Source organism: Microcaecilia unicolor, chromosome 3 (genome assembly GCF_901765095.1).
Source record: "Microcaecilia unicolor chromosome 3, aMicUni1.1, whole genome shotgun sequence".
Taxonomy (NCBI): domain Eukaryota; kingdom Metazoa; phylum Chordata; class Amphibia; order Gymnophiona; family Siphonopidae; genus Microcaecilia; species Microcaecilia unicolor.
In genome coordinates this window covers 448313680-448328201 of record NC_044033.1, presented here as the reverse complement: position 1 = coordinate 448328201, position 14522 = coordinate 448313680, and the positions used below count along the sequence as shown (strand labels likewise).

At 41.8% G+C, this 14522-nt stretch overlaps 1 protein-coding gene across 2 annotated transcripts in view; it reads right to left on the bottom strand.

The window, feature by feature from the left end:
* SH3YL1 (SH3 and SYLF domain containing 1) overlaps window positions 1-14522 on the bottom strand; it is a 116782-nt gene that overhangs the window by 50074 nt on the left and 52186 nt on the right. For both annotated transcript variants that reach the window (XM_030198930.1, XM_030198931.1), the window contains exon 4: window positions 2982-3046. In XM_030198930.1, the coding sequence (XP_030054790.1) occupies window positions 2982-3046 (65 nt within the window). The remainder of the gene's footprint in view (window positions 1-2981; window positions 3047-14522) is intronic.

The window sequence follows — 14522 nt, the reverse complement described above, 5'->3', positions numbered from 1 at the left end:
CCTGATAGAGGCTGAAAATATAGTCTTTTCTTGCCAGGAAGTAGCTATCTTTTGATCTGCTGGGCATGTTCATGTCCTCAGTCACAATAACTGCATAAAAGGCAGGAAGCAACGTTTGTCTTCAACAGCCAGGGCCTAGGGAGCTCCGACATTAACACTGGTTTGGCTACATAGTAACATAGTAGATGACGGCAGAAAAAGACCTGCATGGTCCATCCAGTCTGCCCATGACAAACTCATATGTGTATACCTTACCTTGAATTTGTACCTGTCCTTTTCAGGGCACAGACCATATAAGTCTGCCCAGCAGTATTTCCCGCCTCCCAACCACCAGTCCCGCCTCCCATCACCGTCTCTGTTACAGACCGTATAAGTCTGCCCTCCCCTATTCTCGCCTCCCAACCACCACCCCCTCTTCCCCCCAACTGCTCCGCCACCCAATTTCAGCTAAGCTTCTGAGGATCCATTCCTTCTGCACAGGATTCCTCTATGCATATCCCATGCATGTTTGAACTCCGTTATCGTTTTCATCTCCACCACCTCCTGCTACTAGCAGCTCAGTTTATTATTCAGTTGGAAAAGGCCAGACATGCTGTTTTACCAGCTGGCTTCTCCTGCTATTTTTTTTTCTGTGTCCTCGAATGGAAAGTTATCCAGATATTAGAAAAAATTACTTTTAGTTTGAAGGGTAGTCAATTAAGTTTTAATTTATAAACAGTTCCTCCAAAAATTCTGCATAAGATGCTCCTACGGTGCTAAATATAAATAATGCCTAAAAATGACATGGGGGAATAACCTAATGGTCAGTGGGCTGAGAACCTGGGGGAACTGGGTTTCATTTCCATTCCCACTGTAGCTCCTTGTGATCCTGGGCAAGTCATTTAACCCTCCATTACCCCAGACACAAAAACAGACTGAGTTCACTAAGAACAGAGAAAGTTCTTGCATGTAAAGTGTAAACTACTTTGGTTGTACCACAGAAAAGCAGAATATCAAATCTATGATTAGATTTTAAGAGCTATTAATCGCCTTGATTAACCCAAGATGATGCACAACAGGTGTAGCGTGACAGAAAATTTAGGAGGGAAGTTATTAAAGTGTGATAAACATCAGACTTTTAAAGTATCTCGATTTATCACGGAGTCACCAGCAGGAACTCAGTACAGAATGTTACTTAGTCCCATGGTATATGCATAACTCTGCAAACAATGTCATGCCACTGTTGTGGGAGCACCAGGCCACAAAACAGCAGCCCAATGCTCCTTAATGGAGCTGGGAGCAGTTACCTCAAGGTGCCCCAATCCCCCCCCCCCCCCCCAAGCATAAACCCACTCCTGAGGCTTCTCCCCAATTATGCTTCCCTCACCTGCAAGTGCCCCCCCTCAAAAAAGGCCCTCCTGAATTACCTTCAAATATCCCTGGTGTATAATGGGATCAGGCAGGTACTGCCTTTGCTGGTGCTAGCGACCCTTAGGGGTAGCCTTAAGGGGACATGATCCCTAATGGAAGTAATGCAAGACTACTGCTAAGAGTCACCAGCACTATTTTGAACTTGGCTCCAGCATGGGCAGGAGTAACTAGGGATAGTTCCTGCCCAACCCCAATAGTCACTATGGATACTGGAATATAGGCCTATGGGGCCTTTAGGAAGATGGGGATTTTCAAGTGGGGGGGGGGGGGAATCTATACTTAGGAGGGGTACCGAGGTAACTGTGCCTGGCCCTTTAAGAAGTGGGCCCATCTACTTTGGGCTCAGACCCACTGAGTAGTGGTGTACCCTTGGTGTGGTTGGTGGGGGATCCCCAAGCCCCACTAGTTGAAGACATCTTAAGCCCACCATAACTACCTTCAGCCAACCTTGGCAGTTGGTGACAGAGCTTCTGAGCCATCGATTCTGGCACCCCACCCACACTTAGTTCTTGTGCATGTTCACTCAGTTCATGCATGAGAATTCAGCTTGTGTAGGGTGCTGATATTGTTCACTACTATTGTAGTTCTTAGCTCTTGGGCCTCCCAACTGCCACTACGAAATCACTAAAGCTCAGTCAAAAATGTGGCAGCAGACAATATAGGATGCCACTATTGGGATCATATTTTATCTGCACCATATAGCTTTCATTAGTTGTCAAAGTACTAACACATATGCTTAGCAGCTGCAATAGCTGCTACTGATTGCTAAGTTTGGCTGAGAGGACTGAAGGTGGGCTTGAGATGATTTCAGATTGCAGGGCTTGGGGATCCCCACCAGTTAAGATATTTATGTGTAATGACCACCCATTCTACCCATGGGTTCACCCAAAATTTGTCATATGGTTATGCCATTGTTGCTAAATATACATTCCAAATGTCAATCTGCTCTGATACTATAGTTATATTTTCATCCACAGTGGGGTAGGGTAGATCCTCTAGCATATTCTCAGCAGATTTCACATGTCCCAAATTTCCTTCCAGATTCTGTTAAGGCCCCTCTGTTTTATGTTGTCATTTATAGAAATGTGATTACAAAATGGTGTGTCCATGATTAGGGTGTTACCTCAATGCCACAAGCCTTGTGTTTAGCTGTCTACCCCTTTGCAGAACATCAAATGTAGCATAGGATGTAGATTTAATCACCTGTGTAAACTCTACTGATGCCATTGTGTAAAAAAACACATAGCCATAGTGGTAGCATCTGGGTTTTCAATAACTAGATTAAAGACCCCCATGAGCAGTAACCTAGGGAAGCTCAAGGTTATCTCTATAATCAGATGACATGTTGTTGCAGGGCAAATAGTACATAGACAAAGCAGTACATAGACAAAGCCCCAACACATGTAAGTCACATAAGTAGCATCTTTCTTACTTTTTGGAGAACTACACGGTTATGATTTCACATAATAACATAGAATAAGTAGAAATTCTTAACTTTTATCCTGCCTATCACTGCATGTAGTACATAGTAGTTTTCTTTTTATTCTGTTAAAAAGGTATTTTATACCTACCTCAATTCCAATTTCAAATCCACCACCCAAGCCTGCTATTCCTATTGCTGAAGGTGCAGACCATTCTAAAGTTACAAAAAAAATTAAGTTAAAATTAACCATTCAAGAAGTACTGCAGAGTTAACATACTTTTAAGATGGTTAAATTTACTTTCTAGCAAAAAAAGGTGCCGATATTCAAATGTCAGGCCACCCTTCAGGGGTTAGGTGAGTACCGAGGGACCCACCCCACAATAGCCAGGCCCCCTGCAATCAGTCACAGAATCTATGACAAGGCAAAATTGGTGTGGAGGGCCTGATCTCTTTCATTAAAATTTGGGGACCATGGGTCAATTTTAGCAGACAATGGAAAAGGTGCCGGTACTCAGTACCCCCTCAAAAAAAGCCGTGATTGCAACATGCATTGAATGTGGGTTTGCCCACAAAGCACAAGAAAACCGACATTATATTACAGTATATTCAATAGGCATGAAGTCAAGCTAGTTGAAGGAGAAATTAGGTCTTACCTGCTAATTACAGTAGCTTTTCTTTTAATCCCTCTGGACTGGCATAGATGGGTTATGCACTCCTACCAGCACATGGAAACTGAGACCACAGAATCTTAATTAAAGCTTAGACGTAGTCCACACAGTGCCTTAAGATTCAGCCACCGTGTAGCCAAGTAGATGCCTCTAACCCTATGAGAACACAGAGCATGAAAAAAAGTTTTAAAGAAAAAGACAATAACAAATGAAAACCTCCCATACTGCAACCCAACCCTGTGCAGCTCTGATCCTTAAAACATGAAGGAAGGAAATAAAGATCACAGATGTGAGAATGGGCTCTATGCTGGTCTGGAAGGACTAACGGAAAGCAAATTGGCAAGTAAGACTTAATATCTTCTTTCACAGCATTCCTCTAGACCTGCATAGATGGACAGCACCAAAGAAGTGACCATTAAGGGTGGGATCCCCAAAGCCTGCCTCCAACACCCAAGCACCAAAAACCACATCCTGATAAATCTACACATCTACCAGATAGTGACAAGCAAATGTATGTAAGGAGGACCACACTACCGTTGCACACTGGAGCATTCTGCCCATGAGGCTGCCTGATCTCTAGTGAACTGAGTCTTAAGATATGGCAGAATGGACTTTACCTTGAGTAAATGTGCCGCTGCCATTGACTCCTTGACCCATCTGGCTATGGTACTTTTGAGGCTACTTCAACCTTCCTATGATCCCCCAAGAACACAAACAATTGATCTGAATGATAAAACTCCTTGACAAAATATGAGCGTAAAGTCCCCCAAAACATGTAAGCAATGCAAACGCCTCTTCTCTTCCAAACCATCACAGCTTCCTAGAACTGGCAACACCACTGACTGGTTGAGAAACTCTGATACAACTTTGGACATGAAGGAAGGAGCTGGTCTTAAAACCACCTTCTCCCTAGAAAGAACCAGGAACAGTTTCCTACAAGAGAGCGCTTGCAACTCCGAAATCCATTGTACTGAAGTTGTGGCCACCAGAAAAATCATAACATAACATTTATTCTTACAGCCCGCAATACCTCATGGTTCGATATGAGTTACAAAAGAAAGAATTGACTGAACAATTCAGGAAATATAATACAAATAGCACTATATACCAATAATAATCATTAAAACTCTGAAACAGATAGGTCTTTAGCAAATGTCTAAAATGAATGTAACTTGACACTTGCATTATTAAAAGAGAATATCTTTTCCCAATTTAGCAGCTTGATAGGCTAATAAAGAATCAATCATTTTCTTCCTAGATTTGCCCCTTAAAGATGGGAAGGAAAACAAATTTTTAAAGTGAATATTATGCTCTGAATTTGACAGAACTAATATGACGGAGCTAACCCATACAATGTGTGATCACACAAGATAATTTAAAATTAACCCGGGTTGCCACCGGTAACCAATGAACTTTTGAATAATAAAATGATCAGAACATTTCAGGAAATAAATCAATCTCAATGCAGTATTCTGAATTGTCTGCAGTTTTTGCATTAATACTTGGAACACCCAAAATAAATAATGTCACAATAGTCTAAGGCACTATAATAAAGTCTGGATCAACAACTGAAAATGATTGTGGACTTCAAAATATTTGTAAATACAACACAATTTACACATCAGAAAAAAAGCTTTCTGGATAATCTTATTAATTTGAAGCTCCAAGATACCTGTTGAATCAAAAAAACACCCATAAAATCTTCACAGAAGGGGAGAAAACATATTTTCCTCTGTTAATTATGTGAGATTCCGCAGGCTCCTTGGAGCCTGTAATCAACAACAACTTTGCCTTTTCCTATTAAACTTTAGTTTGTGGACTGACATCCAGCATTCAACTGTACTAAATATTGATTGTATAGTTGATAATTTTTTAGAAACTTCTGATTGAATTGGAAGAAGAGCAGTAAATATTATCTACATAACTAAATTATTTTACCCCAAGGTTCTCCAGTGTAAATCCCAATGAATGTACATACAAATTAAATAATAGTGGGGAAAAAAAGGGGAACCCTGAGGAACCTCACTCACATTACTCCAACTACTCAAGAAAATGTTAAACATTTTAACTCTATATTTCCTATTCAAAAGAAGATCATTAAAACAATATCAGTCTCCGAAGTTCCTACAGCATCAAGAATTTGCAGGAGAACGTCAAAATCTACCAGATCAAAAGCATTAGATAGGTCAGACTGTAGAAGTAGTACTTTCTTCCTTTCACTAAGCCACAACTGTATTAAGTTAAATATTGTGCCCATACTAAAATTCAAACAGAATCCAGATTGAGAAGAGTAAAGATATGATGCTGTTCTAAAAATTGAGCTAACTGATCAGCTACTATCTCCTCCATCAATTTAGTAAACAGAGGTATCAAAGCGATAGCCCTATAGTTTGATACCAATCTAGGTGAATCTTTACTGTTCTTCAATATTGGAGTAATTATTATTTTCCCCAATTCTGCAGGAAATTTACCTATAGTAAGACAATGATCTATCCAATTATAAAGTTGTTGTTTAAAGTTTATTAAGACATAAGACGTAAGCATCGCCATGCTGGGACAGACCAAGGGTCCATCGAGCCCAGCACCCTGTCTCTGACAGCGGCCAAAAGAACAAGCATTTCGTCCCACCCATCCCAGAAATAGTGGATTATTCCTAAGTCCATTCAATAACATTCTATGTCCTTTTCCTCCAGGAAGCCGTCTAACCTTTTTTTAAACTCCGCTAAGCCAACCGCCCCAACCACCTTATCCGGCAATGAATTCCAGAGTCTAACCACACGTTGAGTGAAGAAAAACTTCCTGTGATTAGTTTTAAATTTACTACACTGCAGCTTCATCGCATGCCCTCTTGTCCTAGTATTTTTGGAAAGCATAAACAGACGTGCCACATCAACCCGTTCCATTTCACTCATTATCTTATAGACTTCTATCATATCTCCACTCAGCCGCCTTTCCTCATAGGGAAGTCTGAAGAGCCCCAGCCTCTTCAGCCTTTCCTCATAGGGAAGTCATCCCATCCCCTGAATCATCTTTGTCGCCCTTCTCTGCACCTTTTCCAATTCCACTATATCTTTTTTGAGGTGCAGATTGCATCACTATTGAGGGACAATTATCTAAACAATACATTTTTACATACTTTTTATAAAGTGAGTCTAACAATTTCCCCTCTCTATAGGTAGAAATTGTGTCCAAATTCTATCCACTGGAATCTCGTCATAACTCACTGGTAGAAAATCATCTATACTCTAATTTGATGGTCCATTTAGGGATTTGTCTACATACTAACAATTTTGGCACAGTATTAAAAAGTGTGCCAATTGCTCAGCCAATGGACTGTCCTTTTGTAAATAACCTAAACAATGACTCGTATCTGTAAGATTGTATACCAGTCTAAATAAAGCTCGTATATCAGTAACATCTTCCCCAATTAATTTAGAATAATACTCTTCTCTTATTTCTCAATGCACTTTTATAAACCTGTAGAGCTGATCTCCACTCAATACACATCACATCTGATCTATTCTAATGCCAAGTTCTCTCTATTCAGTGACATTGTCTTTTTAGCTCTAATAATTCTCTGTCAAGCTATTTATCTGAGATACGTGTTCACTTCAATTGATTACATATTGGTGCTATGTTATCCATAATGTCAGAGCTTACCCTTTGCCAATAGTCCAAAAATTTGTGGAACTGGTAGAAGGTTCCTGTTGATCACATCTAGACCAAAAAAACCCCCACCTTATCTATCTTTCCCCTGGTAGCATAGGTTTGTTGTTTTCAGGATATAATTGGAGGAACATAAAAAAAAGAGAAGCCGAATAGTATTAAAAAAACGATCTGACCAAAGGGATTCAGTCCATACCCCATCAGAAGGGTAAATACAGGAATCCCCATCTGAAGCATTTAAAAATGCAACCACATCCAATTGATGCCCGTGCTTATGTGTAGATTGACAATCATCTTCAAAGTAAATTCTTTAAGAATACATGAAGCTAAAGGTTTGACGGATGCCTCAACCAAAACAGACAAGATGAAATTAAGATCCCAAGAAGGAACCGCTGGATGGATTGGAGGACGCATCAGACACTATGGAAGAAATGAATTCTGTCCCGGTGAAAAGCTAGGGGCTTGCCCTTGACCAACCCCTCAAGGCATGCCAACACTGCCACCTGTGCCTTAGGAGAAGCCAAGGTGAGACCCTTGTCTAGACTACCCTGCAAAAAATCCAGGATATGTGGTAATGCAGTTCTCAACTGTTCGATCTGACGCTGACTGCACCAATCTTTGAAAATCTTCCAGATGTACACATAAGCAAGAGGTAGAATGCTTCTTAAAGCACAAGGGCATAGCCACCACTTTACCAGAATAACCATTCTTCACCAAATGCATTCTCTCATGAACCAAGCCATAAGACAAAATGGAGCCAAATCTGCCATGTATACTGGGTTTTGTGTCAAAAGATTCTCGAAGAGTGGAAGACAAAGTGGATCTTCCACCATCAACCAAATCAAGTCTCCATAGCATGGTCTTCATGTCCAATCTATGGCTGTCATGTCATTCTATCCTCTGTATGACTTTTCACGGAGGAAAGAAAGAATCCCTGACAATGGCCACTCCTGAACTAGAGCATCAAGCTCCTCCAAGTGCCCATCTTTGTGCTAACTGAAGAAACAAGGAACCTTGCTGTTTCAGAAAGTTGCATTAAGTCCATCATTGATCATCCCCAGTTGCCCACAATGGAGGTCAAGGGTGTTCCACCACAGGCTCCATTCTCCCATATTCAGGAGTTTTTCAACTGAGAAAATCCATGTGACCATTGTCCACTTCCACCACGTGAATGGCGGATAGGTCCTCCAGATGGCTTTCTGATAGGGCATCAGAAGACCCACTTTCAGAGCCACAGGATGGTTTTGTGCCTCCTTGTCAATTCACATATGCCACTGCTATTGTATTGTTTGAGAGGACTTGTACTACCTTGCCTCGAAGGCCTGAAGTGCACGCTCAATTGGTTGGTCTTCAACCTGTTGATCGGCCATTGAGCTTCTGATAATGACCACCACCCCTGAGCCCCCAGTCTTGGAGACTGGCATCTTTTGTTGCCACCATCCACAGGGAAGACATTTAGACTCATGGCCCCCCCCCCCAACAGATTGCGAGCATCCATCCACCATCGCAAACTGCATCTTGTCAACCTCTGAAGAGGAAGGCTCTTCACCAAGGAATGTTTCGGGGGGGGGGGGGGGGGATTTGCTAGACAGAAGAGCTTCCTGAAGTGGTCTCATATGGGCCCTTTCCTATCACATTATGTCTATACACCATGCCATGGAGCCCAGAACTTCACCCGGACACCTCTCTACTCACTCTAAGAAGAGACCAAACATAGCTCTAATTTCCATATCCTAACAGGGAGAAATGCTCTGTACCGTTTGATGTTGAACACTCAGATATTCCAGACACTGCAAGGGCATCAGATGGCTCTTGGCTGGATTGACCACGCAGCTCAGCGCCTACAACAGCTGCGCTAATCTCTCCCATTTCCTTGCTTCTCTCCTGAAAAGATTTCATGCAAATCAGTCAGTCATACAGGTAAGGGTGAACTAAGATGCCCTCCTTCTGAAGGGCCACGGCCACTACCACCATTACTTTGGAGAATGTACATGGAGCTGTTGTCAGGTCAAAGGGGAGTGCAGAGTAGAGGTCTGCACGGGAACGGGGTTTGCGGGAATCCCGCGGAATCCGCGGGAATCCCGCGGGTTTCCCCCCCTGGTCAGCGGGAGTGCCGCGGGAACGGAACCATTGTCAGCGGGAGTGCCGCGGGGACGGAACAAAACATGCAGGATTCCCGCGGGGATCGAGGCCGACCAAAAATTGCAGACGGCTAAAAAAAAAAAAAAAAAAAAAATCGAGGCCAGCCAAAAAAAAAAAAGCGGGATTCCCGTGGGGACACATCGCACACATACCTTTCGCATCAATCATCAACAATCCTGCAGGTTTCCTTTTCCGATGCTCCGTAATTTCTAACCCGGCAACAACTTTTCTTCCTGCTCTGCTGCGTCATGCCCAAGGAGGTTGGATCATCTGCCATACCAACCAATACTGTGCTTAGGGAGGCTTCCAATAAAAAGAGACTACTCGGAATTCTGGGATTTGTGGTTTCTGGGTCAGTGTACATTGTGCACAGTGCAAGGCAATGGACTGCAATCCCAGTGTCCTTCAAGAAGGGCTCGTTGTAACTCTTCCACTCATGCTCAGTAGGAGCATGTGAAAATAAAGAGCTCCTTCCTTGTTTCCTGTTAATGTGTTTGTGGAAATGGTAGGTGCTATTAATATTACTGTTTGGAGATGTGGTTTTTTTTTTTTTTTTACAACTGTTGAGATTTATTTTGCGAGTATTAGTATTTTCACTTCCACCTTATTTCAAAGCATCTGCTTAGGAAATACAGTGCCTAGAAAAAAAAAAGTTATTTTTAGCAGTTGATGAACCCTGTAACTTGTACTTAATCCTGACCCGCTTTTTATGTTTATCAGCTTCTGCAAATCATCACACAGACACTGTTCAGATTTTGTGACCTGAATAGGCAGCTTTGTTTTGGCTCCTTAGTTTACATGTCCTTGTGGAGTGGCACATACGTAAATTAGGTCGGGTACCTAATGTGATTTTAATGTAGGTGTATAAAAGGGTAATGACTACATTTCACTTTTTTTGTTATTAATAACCCCCCACCCCATTTACAAAGCAGCACTAGCTGCTGCTGGTGCTGTAATGCCAGCCCAGCCCATTTTGAATGGGCTGTCGGCATTGCCACACAGCTTTGTAAGCGGGCGGGGGGGGGGGGGGGGAGAGGAAATGCTGTCTGTGATTTTATGTGATGTTTTGCTGGATGGTCTCCCTAATACCGCCAGTTTTGCAGTTTGCTTGCTGTGCTTCTCAAGTATAGTACGAATAATTATACCTTTGTGCTACCCTGATGTCCTATGTGTACTATATTGTATATGATGAGAAACGTTGGGACTGTGATCAAGTTTAAGCAAAGAGACAATTTACACAGCAGTTATAAAACTTTGAGAAAGAAACAGAATTAAAAAAAATAGTTTCTTAGCTAGTCATAATTCAGAATCTGCTGTATAGACTAATTAACATTCAGAAATACATACTTCCTTTTTTTATGGGGACGGGCGGGAATGGAGAAGATCACTCACGGGGACGGAGGAGATTACTCACGGGGACGGGTGGGGATGGGTTAGATTCTGGCGGGGATGAGCGGGGACGGGTTTGATTCCAGCGGGGACGGGCGGGGATGGGTTGCATTTCTGTCCCCGTGCAACTCTCTAGTGCAGAGAACTGATAATGCCTCCCCAAAACTGTGAAAAGGAGAAACTCTCTGGTGCACTAGCCAGATAGGCTTCTATCAGATCCAAGGAGGTAAGGAAATCTCCAAGCTGCACTCCCACAATGACTGACCTCAGGGTTTTCATGTAAAAAGAAAGCACTGCCAGGGCCCAATTCACCCCCTTCAAATCCAGAATGGGTCTGAAGAAGCCCTTCTGTTTTGGAACTACAAAATAAATGGAATAATGTCTGGTGCTCAACTTGTCAACAGGCACCAGAAGAACCATGTTCAGGTTGATCAACCTTTTCAGAGTGTCATTGTCTGCCCTGACCTTCCACTGGGACCAACAGGGGGACTCCAGAAAGGCATTTGGCAAAAGGCAAGTGAACGCCCTGGTGTATTCCTTGCAAAGGACTTCAAGCAACCATTGGTTCAAAGTAATTTGGGTCCATGTCCGATAGAACTCTGACAACCTCGCTTCCACTGGCTGGACCCCCAAACCCTCATCGGATACTCTGCTCTATAGCTGAGGAGGAGAGACTGGCCCCCAAGAAAGGGTTGGGCCCTTTGGAAGAAATGCCCCTGATAACCACTCACTTTGCTTGGTCTATAACACTTGTTTCTTGAAAAGGGCCTTTATCTCCAAAGCCTGTTCCGGCTGACTTCAGCCCATCCTCCAGAAGACGGGACACCTTGGCCAACTTCTCCAACTCCTCATCAAACAAGAGTGATCCCTGAAAGTGTAACTTGCCGAACATTGACTTAGAAGCGGCATTGACCAAGCTCTGAGTCACAATAATCTTCTTGCTACCACACAAGACAAAGAACAGCCGAGGCACACCAATAATCCTGACCAGGGAAATTAGGGGAGGTGATGATTGGTCTGTGGTGAGGGGTGGGGAAAGGACCTGGCCACCTGGGTGTGACACTCCCCGGGGCTTAGGAGACCCCCATGGCACTCAGAATATAAATTTATTTTTAAGTATATAAAATTACAAATTTAGGGAGTCTTTTACTAAGCCGCTATAGTATTTTTAGCGCATGCTATCGATTAACACATGCTAAAAGCTAGAGATGCCCATATATTCCTATGGGAGTCTCTAGCGTGCACTAAACATGCTACCACAGCTTAGTAGTAAGAGACCCCATTAAAGAACTAGAGAACTCCAGGGGAACAAAAACAAAACAAACAACTCTGAAGTCCAAATAAGAAAAACTGGGTCTGCATAGGCTTACCACCGCTAACATTTGCTGAAGACTGAGAACAGGCTGGGTTGAAATCATATAGAGAACTGTACGGACTACTTATAGGCTTACTTAAGGCTCAGTGATTCTCGGTCTCCATCTGCTAGTAGGAGTGCATAACTATCTGTGAAGGTCTATTCCTAGGCACCCTGCTATAAAATTGCCTTCATAGTAAGAGAACAGAATATCATGATTATAAATACATAAATTATAAGGTAAACCCATAGTCGAAGTAGACAGTTTATTATTAATGACAGGTGTACTTCAAAATAGGAGCAACTTTTTATTTTTTAGCTATACCTTTAAAGTACATCATTAGATATAAAGATGCTATGTTTTTTATTGAACCCGCACACCTGTCAACCTTTTTAGTAGTTAAACAGGTGACAGGAGACTGATATTCAACTCTTCATTAATAATAAGTTGGTATAAGCATTTTTGGTGTATAATATTCTTTTTAGTCCTCTCCTTCAGTCTTGGATCCAATTATAATTGTGGACAACTAATATATAATTACCTTTCTTCCAAAGCGATTATTTTTTATGATTTTTCATAATTCACTTTTTGTATAAGTGTATTGCTTGGTTTATTCTTAAAATTCAATCAATAAAAACAAAACATATATTCTAATTATTTTAAAAACATTTGATGAATTGCGTGTTTCATTGTAGAAGTCTTCCAAGATTCCTAGTCACTACCCATCTGTAAAAGGGTATTTAGCAAGGAAAGGGTATTGCTGATTTTTAAAATTTATTTATTGATATTTTAACATTTTTTACAAGTTAAACACTTGCGAAAGTAAACACAGCTCGAATAGGAACTAAAGCCAAAAGGCATAATACAGAAATAAAAAAATTAGCTTCCTTAGACCACAAATAGTAGGGAGGCGTGGCAGAATTTAGGGAATCATCTAAATATCATCAAAGCATATCACAAAAGAAAAAGGATTACATGTGCTTATCCTCCCCAATTATCTAATATTAATCCAACAATATTACAACTTTTTCAAATCCAAGAATGCCCATAATTGTACAGGTGAATAAAACATATACTTTACATCCAAATATCTTATCATACATTTACATGGGTAGGCTAGAAAGAAGGTACCGCCCAGGTCCAGAACCTCTTTTTTCATGATCAAAAAGTTTTTTCTTCTCTCCTGAGTTGATTTTGAAACATCGGGGTATATCCAGATCCTGTTCCCCCCAAAAGGGTATCTGGAATGTTTAAAGTAAAGTCTTAAAATTGCATTAAGATCCTGTTCAAGAATATCTGAAATATTTTTCGCATCTATATTCACGTCTGAACCTCTTCTATTTTCTCCCACAGTCACTGAACGTTTAGGCAAATAATAAATCTTATTAATAGGAGGAAATGCTTCATGGGGAATTTTCAAAATATCCGTAAGGTATCTTTTAAACATATCAATCGGTGGAATCCCAAAGATTTTAGGAAAGTTTAAAATACAAAGGTTTAAACGTCTATTATAGTTCTCTATTTGTTCAATTTTTTTATGAAGTACCAACTTATCTTTAGCTGTTGTATGTTTGAATTCTTGAAATTGCTTTACCTCGTGCTGTAGTTGTTTTACCTGGGTGGATAAATCCTCTTTCACCCCATCCACTTTAGTAACTAATTCTTCAAACCTTCGGTGCAAAGTAGATATTTCACCAGACGATTTTTGAAGGATTAACTTCATTCCACTGAGCATTTCCCAGATTTGACCAAGGTCTACCTCCTTAGTTGTTCCGGAGGCCTCAGGAAATCCGCTGGCCTCTCCTTCCAGACGCCATTCTTGCAGCGCTAGTCCCCCAACAGAAAGTCCCGATGCAGCAACTTCGGCAGCGACCACACTTTCTTTTAGCGCTGCAGTGGAAGCTGGACAAGGAGGATTGTTGGTCCCTGAGGGAGGCAATAACGATGCCCCAGCGGAGATTCCACTCCCTCGGTTTGCTCCGCAGCGGGGCCCACACTCAGACCCAGTAGGGAGATTCCGGCGAGGAAGCGGTCGAGCTTCTGTTGGACAGGAGAAGATGTCACGGTAGGTGGGGGAACCGACCTCACATTCCCCTTTCTCTTAGTATGGGGCATATGGGAAACGAGGAATTATATGTTTCTCAACTTGAAACAGTACAGCATTCTCTCGTCGGAGTTCACAGCGCCATTAGCCACGCCCCAGGGTATTGCTGATTTTAAAGAGAATTAATTACTTTCTATAAAGTGTGTGTCATATTCAGTACATATGTTTACACAATTTGGGGCCCAAATATTCAGCCACCGGCAATCAGAATTTGTTGACCGCTGCCGGCGTTAAACCTGGAAATTCAATGCAAGACCATATCAGCACTGGCACTGAATGTCTGGGTTTCTGGAGCCAGCTAACATAGATGGTTTGTTCCAACATTCAGCACTTAATCGGCTATGGGTTACTGCGCAAGTACAGGA